At 37.6% G+C, this 13,462-nt stretch overlaps 1 protein-coding gene across 5 annotated transcripts in view; it reads left to right on the forward strand.

The window, feature by feature from the left end:
• Positions 1–13,462, forward strand: part of GPATCH8 (G-patch domain containing 8) — an 83,153-nt gene that overhangs the window by 42,033 nt on the left and 27,658 nt on the right. For 4 of the 5 annotated variants that reach the window (XM_047758946.1, XM_047758947.1, XM_047758950.1 and 1 more), the window contains 2 exons: positions 6,953–7,020; positions 7,703–7,789. In XM_047758946.1, the coding sequence (XP_047614902.1) occupies positions 6,953–7,020; positions 7,703–7,789 (155 nt within the window). Of the gene's footprint in view, positions 1–4,824; positions 4,870–6,952; positions 7,021–7,702; positions 7,790–13,462 lie in introns of all 5 variants that reach the window. The other variant, XM_047758949.1, reaches the window with a different exon arrangement.

The following is a 13,462-nucleotide window of genomic DNA, read 5'->3' on the forward strand; positions in this document are numbered from 1 at the left end:
CGTTGCTGTGGGTCTGGCGTAGGCCAGTGACTACAGCTCCGATTCGACCCCTAGCCTGGGAACCTCCATATGCCGCGGGAGCGGCCCAAGAAATAGCAAAAAGACAAAAAATTAAAAAATAAATAAATTGATCTTATCTTAGCAAATGGTTAGCATGGTTCAGGCAGCATTTAGTGATTTGATAATATTTTAGCCAAATCCGGAGTAAAAGTATGATTTCCTTTAGGTGATTTTTTGTTAAATTGAAGGTACCTCATGAATTGCCTTTATTACCTCTCCTGAGGGCTTGGAGTATCTCATTTCATCCCTGAATGAGATGTCTTTTCCGGCTTAACATTCTAATTCTAACATTTTAATTTATAATTTCTTTTGCCCTTCTCTGTCTCTGTTTATTAGGTTATTTGATTAAAATTGAACTGTTTTATCCTAGAAAGCAAGCTCTGATACTTTAGAAAGAGGAATGATCTTCAGTTCACAGTTAAAATGATGCCCTTTAAAAAAAGATCTGGGAGTTCCCATTGTGGCTCAGTGGTAACGAACCTAACTGGTATCCATGAGGACTCGGGTTCGATCTCTGGCCTTGCTCAGTGGGTTAAGGATTTGGTGTTTCCATGGGCTGTGGTGTAGGTTGCAGACTCAGCTCAGTTCCCACTTTGCTGTGGTGTGGTGTAGGCAGGCAGCTATAGCTCCCATTTGACCCCTTAGCCTGGGAATATGCCGTGGGGGTGTGGCCCTTAAAAAAAAGATTTAAAAAAAACCCTGTGTTTGAAAATCAAAATAACCTGGTTGTGTATAGATCACTAAACAGGCTGTGGCAAGAATATAGTTTTTGTAGTACGGGAGAATTTGGATTCTATTTTGAGTAGGAAATCTTAAAAAAAAAAAACTTAGAAACTCTATAGGGAATAATTAATGTTTTCAGGGAGGTAATGTGTATCAATCAGGTGTTTTCAGAGAGGTAACATATATCATTTTACTACTGTTACTAAGAAAAAATATCTAAATGATAGTGAAAGTAATCATTGTTTTTGTGCTGCTGAAGACTCATTTTTCTCGAGAAATCTGCATAAGTGAAATTTTGATTGGGAAATAAATGGAACCCCCCCCCCCCGCCCCTTTTATGGCCATACCCTGGCATGTGGAAGTTCCCTGGCCAGGGCCTTCAGCGCAGTTGAAGCGACACTGGATCCTTTAAGCCACTGTGCTGGGCCAGGGATCCAACCCAAGCTGCTGCAGCGACTTGAGCTGCTGCAGTTGAATTCTTAACCCATTTCGCCACAGTGAGAACTCCAGTGTACCACTTTTTAATCCAGTGTTTCTGAAAGTTGCATATGACCACCATTTTCATAAATGAAATTACATTTATGCACTCTGCTTACTGCAGAGTCTTATTCTGAATAGTCTTGCAAATCAGAGAATAGTCACAATTCTAATTTTGTATCTTTTTTTTTTTTTTTTGCTTTTTAGGGCCTACCTCGTGGCACATGGAAGTTTCCAGGCTAGGGGTTTAATCAGAGCTGTAGCTGCCGGCCTTACACCACAGCCATAGCAACACCAGATCCGAGCTGCGTCTGTGACATACACCACAGCTCATGGTAATACCAGATCCTTAACCCACAGAGCGAGGCCAGAGATCAAACCTGTATCCTCGTGGGTACTAGTTGGGTTCATTTCTGCTGAGCCACTAAGGAAACTCCTAATTTTGTATTATTCCTGATTGTCATGTATGTATTTGGATTGCTTAAAGTAAGAAATAAATGGATTTAAAGATGTCATATCAGGTTCTTATTCTTTTCTTTTCTTTTTTTTTTTTTTGGTCTTTTTCTAGGGCCGAACCATGGCATATGGAGTTTCCCAGGCTAGGGGGTCTAATGGGAGCTACAACCGTTGGCCTATACTACAGCCACAGCAATGCCAGATCCTGGCCGCATCTGCAACCTATGCCGCAGCTCAGGGCAACGCCGGATCCATAACCCACTGAGCAAGGCCAGGGATCGAATCCGCAACCTCGTGGTTCCTAGTTGGATTCATTAACCACTGAGCCATGATGGGAACTCCAGGTTCTTATTCTCGATGAGTGGCCTTTTGAAAGTAGACTTTGTGACTTTTCAGTGACTTTTATATTTACTTCTGCTTTATTGGGTCAGTCTTTAAAAACAATTTTAGGAAGTTCCCTCGTGGCACAGTGGATTAAGGATCTGGCATTGTCACAACTGTGGCTTGGTCACAGTTGTGGTATGGGTTCAGTCCCTGGCCCCAGAAGTTCCTCATACTATGGGTGTGGCCAAAAAATTTTATTTTAGACATCTTTAAAAGACAACATTAGACATTAACATTTTTTTGAACATGCATTGGCTCCATGAATGTTCCTTTTTTGTCCCTTCATGCCAGAAGTTTAAACTGGTAAGATTATTTTGCCTAATTATAAGTAATACATGGGGTGGGTATAGGACTTTGTTTTGATCGCTGCCATATGCCAGTGCCTTCTAACGGTGCTTGGTATGTGGTAGCAACTCAGTAAATAATTTGTTGTTGAATGAATCTCAGTAAGGGGAAAGGCAGCAGAGATAAATTGTGTTTTTACATCCGTTGCTTATCCAACCAATTATTTTAATCACTTTGGAAGATTCTTTATTTCTAATTTATTTCTGTGGACAAATCATGTGTCTTCTGTTCTTGAAATGTTCTGATTTCCAGATTATGGTTGTCCTTTAACATTTTCTCCCAGTTCTATTCCTGGAGTTAGTTTGTTTAAAAATAGTGTTTGTCAAAAATGAAAAAAAGTATTTTTCTACAGTCAGTTCTTTGGGCCAATTTTGTAGATTGGTATATTCTTAACTTAAAATTAAAACTGATTAATGTGAAGAATTGTTCCCAGAAACAGTGTGCCTATAGGCAGTCAGCGGATTTTCATATTTGGTCTTACTCTCTCTTCATTATAAATTATAATACCTTCACATTTTAGCAAGATATGCATATATGAACATTTTAGCACTTTCATAGTTATAGAAGTAAACCTACCTTCTAAAATATAGAGTGTACAATACTAGTTGGTTAATGAAACATCATTTAAGATTTTTTCTCTCTCTAAAACAATTTTTATTGAGGTGCATTGACATACAATATAATTTTAGTTTTAGATATACAACATAGTGGTTTTATATTTGTATGTATGCTTGAAGTTTCGATTCAGAAAATACAAACATCAGCTTTTCCCATGACATGAGTACATTAATATTGGCATGTTCTAGATGTGGTGTTTTTTCCCTCCTGTCCCTCCTTGTCTACTTGCCTAGATCACAGTTGTAGTATCTACATATAGATCTTTGGCTGTGGAGGACAGTTTTTTTTTTTAAGGAAAGTATTTAGTGTTCTGGTTGAAGTTGCCTCCTTTGAAATGAAGTAAACAAATGTTCTTATTTTAATAGATTTTATTTATTTATTTTTTTAATTAAAAATTTTTTTTTTGCTCTTTACAGCTGCATCCAAGGCATACGGAGGTTCCCAGGCTAGGGGTCTAATCAGAGCTATAGCTGCTGGCCTACAGCACAGCCACAGCAACACCAGATCCAAGCCTTGTCTACGACCTACACCACAGCTCAAGGCAATGCCAGATCTTTAACCCACTGAGTGAGGCCAGGGATCAAACCTGCAACCTCACGGTTCCTAGTTGGATTCATTTCCATTGTGCCATGATGGGAACTCCCTTTTAATAGATTTTAAGAAATATCTGTCCCTTTGGAGGTGGAGGGAAACAAAAAATAGGGAGCCTGGATTTGATTTAGGTTTTTTTTTTTTTTTAAGTTGAATTTTCTAGGGAGTGTTTATACTAATTCGTAAATATTCTGTTGCTGCCTACCTTTTGAAAAGTCACCACTATAGGTTGCTATTCTGATGTTCCACGGTGGTGTTCTTTATGATAGGATTTATCATTGATCACAAATGAATAAATTGAGAGGTTTTTTTTTTAATGCTGCAGCCTCTTCCTCTATATATTGTTCAGTGTCTTTTCCCAGTGGGATTTTCCCTTGGTTTGGAGCCTCTGATAATGGAAAGAAATTACTGCTTGGCCCAGGCAGTGATGTTAAAGACACACTGCTTGTTTTCTGTGAGTTACCTTTGAGTGGACTAATTGTCAGTGTGACAATCCTTTTGAGGCCCCTTTCTGTGGAGTTCCTGGTGCCCTTCAAAGCTTGGCTTTGTTGTGTGCAGAAAGATGTTGGTGGGCTTAGGAAGACTTCATTAAAAGGAAACAAAGTCCTGAGGAAAGCTCCTTTAAGAATTGTATTCATTCACAGCAGAACTCGAATGCACATAAGATTTCCTAGCACTTAAGGGTGTATTTTCCAGACCTTTTACTTACTGTGTATTTTTAGTAAGGTCTTGATGATCCCCTCCCACCTTCTAAATCCTCTTTGAATACTTTCAGTGCAGCAGATGACTTGATGGTCACTGTACAGTTGATCTGTCTTTGATGTTATTTCTTTAAGGAAATGTTCCGCCTTGCACCCCGAGTACTGATTTACCAGAGTCAGTAGTTAAATGAGAGATTGGAAGCTAGAGTTAGTTCTCTTTCCTCCTCCTCCTGCATTATTTTAGAGGAGGTTTTTCATGTTCTCAAGTAGCAGTACAAAAATCTCACACCCTGATCTGACCAGTGTGAAAACAACTGCTGTAGCACGAAGTGTCCTTCCTGTGTCCCCAGCTGAAATTGGGGGAGGGGCAAAGCCCAATTGTTACTTTACCCTATCCTGTCTGCCTGCTAGAAGGCCTGTTTCCTACCCTAATGGTTTCTGCCTAACAAACGGTGTTTCTTTTTTACAGCATTATGATCCTGGACTTGTTGTGGTGATGGTAAACTTAGCAGTGGTAATTTTTTATTTTCAGACTGAATTACTCCTTTTGTCATCAGTGCACCAATATGTTAGGCTTACTTTCTCTGTTGTAGCCTTCATCCTTCTGCTTGGTCTTTTTCATTTTCCTTTCCTTTCCTTATGCAACTTGTCTGATCCTTGTTCATTAAAGGGTAATATTAAGAAGGGATATATCTGTTTGTGTTGGAACTGCCAAAAAAAAAAAAAATCAGTTAAAACATTAAATTCTAATACTGTAAAAAACTTGATTTCCCCACAACGTAATGGGCACTAGCACTTGCTACTGCAATTTATACATAAATTAAAACAAACTTTGACTGCCTTAGAAGGCAAAAGTACTAATGCAGAAGTTTATAAACAGGGGTTTACGGAGGTAATTAATTTGTACCAAAATTTTCTTGATTCTTGCAAAACAAATTCTGACAGACCAAAAATAAGATACCAAAAAAAAACAAAAAAAGGAAATTCCTTTGACATTTCTTTACAATTCTTTCATTGGACCATTTGTTTTTACCAGTAAATCCCTGATTGAGACGTTATGAAAGTGATATTGCACCTAGGAAGTCATTTTTATAACCTGTCTTTAATTTGGTCCTTTTGCTAAAGATTGCAGTCACTGCTTATTTATTATACCATTGGGCGCATAAGGTAGTAATGCATTTTTATTTTAACTGGCAGTTTTTAATAGTATCTAAAAGAAGGCTGTGTTTTAGAACTTTTCTCTTTTTTTTCTGGCATGAGGTGTTCTTTATTGAACTTTTTTTTCACTGTGATAATTATTCCTAATTATCTCTTTATTTATTGTTTAAAAGCAATAATGAGATATTGGTGATAAGTAGTAAAACCTCTGAATTTGTTTTTTATTACTTTTTAAAGACAGAAATTGATCCCATGAATATAGAGCAACTGCATACAAGTGGTTGCTGGTCACTTTGGAAATAGTTTCTTTTTTTCACCTTCTGGGACTAATCCTAGCATGGCATTTATTGGGTTTTTTAAATTTTTGTTTGTTTTTTGGGGGGTTTTTTGGTCCAAATTCAGTTTTGGTAATATCTCAGATTTAGCCTGACAAAACTCAACTTTTAGCCCAAAGGTATAATATATATGTGTGTATAACAAAAACAAAAACAAAAAAAAAAACAATTGTTTACACCAGCCTGAGTGAAATGATGAGGGAAGTAAACATTGTGTTTTTTCACTAAAGGTATTCAACGGAAAAGGTAAGTCCTCTTCTCAGTGGGCTTACATCACAATACACAGCGCAAGTTGTGATGTAAAACAGCTGTGGTAGTAAAGTGCTTGTCTGCCCCATTTTGCTTTGTTTGGCTGGTTATGAGTGGATTAAATATACATTTTTTAAAATCTCCAGCATAGATCAATTAGTTTAAAGTCAATTTTCTTCGCAACTAGTCCTTTTCACAGCTTACCGATTGCCACAGCCAGTGTTAAATCCACTCTGGAAAATGGGATCTCAGAGCACTAGCTTAAAAATAAAATTATTCTCTATTCTTAAGGGCAACTAACTGTTGCTTTTTGTTTAAGTTTTTTTCACAATCTCATTTAATTATAAAGCATCTTCTGAATATAAAAAATATTAAACATGCTAAGTTACAGTTACTGAGTTTTCCTGTATTATGTTTGAAACTGTGCTCTTCTGACTTAAACTTTTCAGTTGAGGTACTTACTACCAGTGTGTGTGGGGAGATGTCAGTGGACAGTAAGAGTGAAGTGATTCTTGATGGAAAGTTATTGGGGGGTCTTTTAAAAAAGGAATTTCTAATGTTTTTGATTTTAAACTTCCTGAGCCATTGCTTAGAAGTGCTTTGCATTACTTATTTAATTTTTCCATGGTAATCTGGAATCATCTCCAACTGGAAGGTTAGTCAGGGTGGTTAGTTGGGCTTAAACTGGGAGAGGTAGGTTTGGTTGTAAGCTGTGAGAATGGCTTGTGTTTGGTTCACTGTAGCTTTCTGGTCTCTGCACTCCAAGGCAAGATCTCTAACCGCCCAAACCCAATGTGTAAAGCAAGCTGTTGGCTTAGCTTTGCATCTCACCTTGGTTATGTGTTCCTGTTACAGGGAGAACAGATCCCATTCCAATTGTTGTCAAGTATGATGTCATGGGCATGGGTCGCATGGAGATGGAGGTAAATTGATCTCATTAGTTCACTTGTTTATGAGCTATTTAAAATTGATATTAATTCCAAATTCAGATACCAATGTCAGAATATACTTATTAGATAGACTATAGTTTTAGTATTTTTGAGGGGGAATTTAAAAAATAGATTTACATTCTCATCGAGTACTGCCTTTGAGGCAGGTAAGTGGCAAATAACGCCCCTTTTATAAAGAAGTTGAGTGGTTTCACCAGGGTCATGCCATAAGGCAAGATCTGACTTAAACCCAAACCCTGGTGCTCATTTCAGTAGGCAGTGTTGCTCAACCCCTAAAATATTTGTGTGCTAGAAGCTTTGCTGTGGTAGAGGCTTTGGCAACTGTAAATCTATATACAGTTGTCATCTATAATGCCTGCTTTTCATTGCCTAAAATTTTTTTCTCCATTGACTTCTGATTCTTTGGCATTGAACATCGAAGTAAAGTCTGTTATCATCAACAGATGTGCCTCTTGGGAGCCACCAGCGTGAAAAGATTAATGGACAATTATTTTTCATGCTGTTTTCTCTGTGGGGTGACAATAAAGCAAGAGGTAGCTAAGCAAAATACAAAGTTTCTTATTTTCGTACAATACTGTAGTTGTGCAAATGACTTTTTTATAGCTAATTGAGGGTATATTAGGAATTAAGACTAATTGTATCTGCTTTTCTTAAGCTTGATTATGCCGAAGATGCTACCGAACGGCGCCGTGTCCTAGAAGTGGAAAAAGAAGACACAGAAGAGCTAAGACAGAAGTACAAGGTACTTAAGTGAAGCCATTCTTGCATGTGGGCTGCTCATACTAAGATAATGCATTTTGGTGAAAAGAATCTGTTGATAACATTTGTTTGACATTTGGTGGTAATTAGTATTAGACCTCAGGTCTCTGTTATTCCTATTTGTTGCTTCTGTAGAAACTATAGAGATAGTAATACCCACTTTGTATGTCTGTTGAGGAGACTGCATTAGAGTTTGAAAACACAATGCCTGGTACAAAATAGATAGTAATAGCAGTAAAAATTAGTACCTAAATCCTTTGAGAGCATGATGCCTATTGCTAAGCCTTTTCTTTTTTAATGGATGAGGTGTTTAAGAATAACAAACAATTGAGAACTTCAATATCTTCCTTTTTCATCTTGATAGTTATAGGAAACCGAAGCTCAGAACATATTGTAAATTAGCTTTCAAAAAGACTGACCAAGGTAATTTGAAGACAAGAAACAGACTTAGTGGAGATTATCATAGAAACTGATTTTGGTCATTATATTTAAGGTGGAAAGAGAGAAAAAGGATTTATTTTTATTTTAGGTTTTGTTTTGGGTTTTTTTTTTGGTCTTTTTACCTTTTTTCTAGGGCTGCTCCTGCAGCATATGGAGGGAGGTTCTCAGGCTAGGGATCTAATTGGAGCTGCAGCTGCTGGCCTATGCCAGAGCCACAACAGCAACGCCAGATCTGAGCCACGTCTTCGACCTACACCACAGCTCACAGCAATGTTGGATACTTAACCCACTGAGCAAGGTAAGGGATCAAACCCGCAACCTCATGATTCCTAGTCGGATTTGTTAACCACTGAGCCACAACGGGAACTCCCATAGATTCTTTTTTATATATTGAACCAACTTTGCATTCCTGCAGTAAATCCTACTTGGTCATGATTATGGTGTATAATCTTTTTAATACACTGATGGATTTGGCTTGCTAGAAATTTGTTGAGGATTTTTGCATCTTTATTTATAAGAGATGTTAGTCTGTAGTTTTCTTTTTTTTTTTCTTTTCTTTTTTCCATTTCTTGGGTCGCTCCCGCGGCATATGGAGGTTCCCAGGCTAGGGGTCCAATTGGAGCTGTAGCCGCCAGCCTACTCCAGAGCCACAGCAACGCGGGATCCAAGCTGCGTCTGCGACTTACACCACAGCTCACGGCAACACCGGATCGTTAACCCACTGAGCAAGGGCAGGGACCCAACCCTCAACCTCATGGTTCCTAGTCGGATTCGTTAACCACTGCGCCATGACGGGAACTCCTAGTCTGTAGTTTTCTAATGCTTTCTTTGTATCAGTATAATACTGGTTTCAATGTAATACTGTTCTCAGAATGAAATTGAAAATGGGATCACTTCTTTTATTTTTTCTGCCTTTTAAAATTGGTTTTATAGTGTGTTTTCATATCCTAAACATGTATTTTTTACCATGTTTTTGAATTTTATATAAATGCAGTCATATATTTCCTTGTATACATAAGTAAGAGTTTATCCAGAGGATGGCTTTTATTTATTTGCTTTAAAGTAATTAAAACCTGTGTATTTTTCCTGAGCACTGCTGTTGTCATTATCATTTTTTTCCCCTAGGAATTCGGGTTTCAGATTTGTAGAAAGCCTTTTAAAATATTAATTCCCTGTTTCATTATACTGTGTTCATATATGTTGCTTATGTTATTTCTTCTTTGGAGGATTTATTATGGTTTTTTCTGTGCCCTAGTTGGGTCTTTTTGGTTGAATGTTCTTTTTTAAAAGATGTATGGTGAAGTTCGCGTCATGGCTCAGCAGTAGCGAACCCAACTAGTATCCAAGAAGACGAAGGTTCGATCTCTGGCCTCACTCAGTGGGTTAAGGATCTGGCGTTGCCATGAGCTGTGATGTAGGTCGTAGTCGTGGCTAGGATCCCTAGTTGCCATGGCTTAGGCCAGTGGCTACAGCTCCACTTGAACCTCCATATGCCGCAGGTGCAGCCCTAAAAAGATAAAAAGACAAAAAAAAAAAAGGCATACGCCCTATTTTCATATTTTCAGGCACAAATCGTGTTAAAATATCCTTAAGGTGTTCTGTATCCTTGGTTTATTTTTATCTCTTTGACTCATCATTACACAGATGATTTGTCTCCTTACTTAATATGTTCATCCGTTTCCTTGAATCTCCTCTAATTTCTTCTAGATTATGATAGATATTAAAAATTTTAGATAACTTGAGTTGCTTTTATTGACATTATAATAAATACCTTTCTTTATCTTGTATAAAGCTTTTAATGTAAATTCTATCTTGACTGAAAGTAAAACCCTGAGCCCTGCTTTCTTTTTATATATTCGTGTTGTGTAGTATATCTCCATCCTTTTGTATTCATTCATTCTGAATCACCCTGTTTTGCCTGTGCCTCTTATGATGACCTTATGATCATCATGAAGTTGAGTTTTGCTTTGTGTTACAATATGAAAAAAATGTTTTATGAGTTCTTATATTTTATGTGACATATGTTTAGTTTATTTTTATCTTTTTAAGTCACTGGGTCTATGGTCTGTTTTTCTTCTCTGAGTGTAAGATCGTTATAGATTTTTTTTTTAATTTTTATTACTCAAATGAATTTATCACATCTGTAGTTGTATAATGATCATAACAATCTGATTTCACAGGATTTCCATCCCACAGTCCAGGCACATCCCCCTACCCCCCAAACTGTCTTCTCCGGAGACCATAAGTTTTTCAATGTCTGTGAGTCAGCATCTGTTCTGCAAAGAAGTTCAGTCTGTCCTTTTTTCAGAGTCCACATGTCAGTGAAAGCATTGGATGTTGGTGTCTCATTGTACGGCTGACTTCACTTAGCATGATAGTTTCTAGGTCCATCCATGTTGCAAAAAATGCTGGTATTTCGTTCTTTTTAATGGCTGAGTAATATTCCATTGTGTATATGTACCACATCTTCTTGATCCACTCCTCTGTCAATGGACATTTAGGTTGTTTCCATGTTTTTGCTATTGAAAAGAGTGCTGCAGTGAACATTGGAGTACATGTGTCTTTGCGAGTCATGGTTTTCTCTGGGTAGATGCCCAGGAGTGGGATTGCTGGATCTAATGGTAGTTCTATTTTGAGTTTTCTGAGGAATCTTCATATTGCTTTCCACAGTGGTTGCACCCATTTACAATCCCACCAACAGTGTACTAGGGTTCCTTTTTCTCCACACCCTCTCCAGCACTTATTGTTTGTAGACTTTTTGATGATGGCCATTCTGGCTGGTGTAAGGTGGTACCTGATAGTGGTTTTGATTTGCATCTCTCTAATAATGAGTGATGTTGAACATCTTTTCAAGTGTTTTTTGGACATCTTTATGTCTTCTTTGGAGAACTGTCTGTTTAGATCTTCTGCCCATTTTTCGATGGGGTTGTTTGTTTTTTTGGTATGGAGCTGCAGAAGGTGTTTATAAATTTTGGAGATTAATCCCTTGTCAGTGGATTCACTTGCAAAGATTTTCTCCCATTCTGTGGGTTGTCTTTTTGTGTTGTTTAGGGTTTCCTTTGCTGTGCAGAAACTTTGAAGTTTGATTAGGTCCCATTTGTTTATTTTTGTTTTTGTTGTCAATACTCTGATAGGTGGATCTGAGAAGATGTTGCTGTCATTTATGTCAGAGAGTGTTTGGCCTGTGTTTTCCTCTAGGAGTTTGATAGTGTCTGGTCGTATATCTAGGTTTTTAATCCATTTGGAGTTTATTTTTTGTGTATGGTGTTAGGGAGTGTTCTAATTTCATTCTTTTCCATGTGGCTGTCCAGTTTTCCCAGCACCACTTATTGAACAAGCTGTCCTTTCTCCATTGTATATTCTTGCTTCCTTTGTCATGGATGAGTTGGCTGTAGGTGCGTGGGTTTAATTCTGGGCTTTCTATCCTGTTCCACTGATCCATATGTCTGTCTTTGTGCCAGTACCATGCAGTTTTGATGACTGTTGCTTTGTAGTATAGTCTGAAGTCCGGGAGCTTGATTCCTCCAGCTCCATTTTTCTTTTTCAGGATGTCTTTGGCTATTCTGGGTCTTTTGTGCTTCCAAACAAACTTTAAAATATTTTGTTCGAGTTCTGTGCAAAATGTCCTTGGTAATTTGATAGGGATTGCATTGAATGTGTAGATTGCCTTAGGTAGTATAGTCATTTTGATAATATTAACTCTTCCAATCCACAAGCCTGGTATATCTTTCCATCTATTTGTGTCACCTTTGATTTCCTTCATCAGTGGCTTGTAGTTTCCAGAGTACAGGTCTTTTGTTTCTTTAGGTAGGTTTACTCCTAGGTATTTTATTCTTTTGGATGCGATGGTAAACGGGATTGCTTCCCTAATTTCCTTTTCTGCTCTTTCATTGTTAGTATATAGAAATGCCGTTGATTTCTGTGTATTGATTTTGTATCCTGCGACTTTGCCAAATTCGTGGATGAGCTCTAACAGTTTTCTGGTAGAGTCTTTAGGGTTGTCTAGATATAGCATCATGTCATCTGCAAATAGGGATAGTTTTACTTCTTCCTTTTCAATTTGGATTCCTTTTATTTCTTTTACTTCTCTGATTGCTGTTGCTAGGACTTCTAGAACTATGTTGAAGAGTAGTGGCAAGAGAGGACATCCTTGTCTTGTTCCTGATCTCAGCGGGAATTCTTTCAGCTTTTCGCCATTGAGAATGATGTTCGCTGTGGGTTTGTCATATATGGCCTTTATCATGTTGAGGTAGGTTCCCGTTATGCCCACTTTCTGAAGGGTTTTTATCAGAAATGGGTGTTGGATTTTGTCAGAGAGGCTTTTTCCGCGTCTATTGAGAGGATCATATGGTTTTTCTTCATTTGTTAATGTGGTGTATCACACTGATGGATTTGCGGGTATTGAAGAACCCTTGCATCCCTGGGATAAATCCAACTTGATCATGATGTACAATCCTTTTAATGTATTTAATGTTGGATACGGTTTGCTAGTATTTTGTTGAGGATTTTTGCACTGATGTTCATCAGTGAAATTGGCCTGTAGTTTTCTTTTTTTGTGGAATCTTTGTCTGGTTTTGGTACCAGGGTGATGGTGGCCTCATAGAATGAGTTTGGGAGTCTCTTCCTCTGCAGTTTTTTGAAATAGTTTCAGAAGGAGAAGTGTTTGATAGAATTCGCCTGTGAAGCCATCTGGTCCTGGACTTTTGTTTATTGGAAGTTTTTTAATCACAGTTTCAATTTCAGTTTTGTGATGGGTCCATTCATCTTTTCTATTTCATCTTGGTTTAGTCTAGGAAGATTGTACTTTTCTAAGAATTTGTCCATTTCTTCTAGGTTTTCCATTTTATTGGCATATAGTTGCATATAGTAGTGTCTTATGATCCTTTGTATTTCTGTGATGTGCGTTGTTACTTCTCTTTTTTCATTTCTAATTTTATTGATTTGAGTCCTCTCTCTTTTTTGCTTGATAAGTCTGGCTAGGGGTTTATCAATTTTGTTGCTCTTTTCAAAGAACCAGCTTTTTGTTTCATTGATCTTTTCTATGGTTTCCTTCCTTTCTGTTTCATTGATTTCTGCTCTGATCTTTATGATTTCTTTCCTTTTCCTAACTTTAGGTCTTGTCTGTTCTTCTCTCTCGAGCTGCTTGAGATGTAAAGTTAGCTTGTTTATTTGAGCTTTTTCTTGTTTCCTGAGGTGGGCTTGTATTGCTATAAAT

The sequence above is a fragment of the Phacochoerus africanus genome, chromosome 14 (genome assembly GCF_016906955.1).
Source record: "Phacochoerus africanus isolate WHEZ1 chromosome 14, ROS_Pafr_v1, whole genome shotgun sequence".
Classification (NCBI taxonomy): Eukaryota; Metazoa; Chordata; class Mammalia; order Artiodactyla; family Suidae; genus Phacochoerus; species Phacochoerus africanus.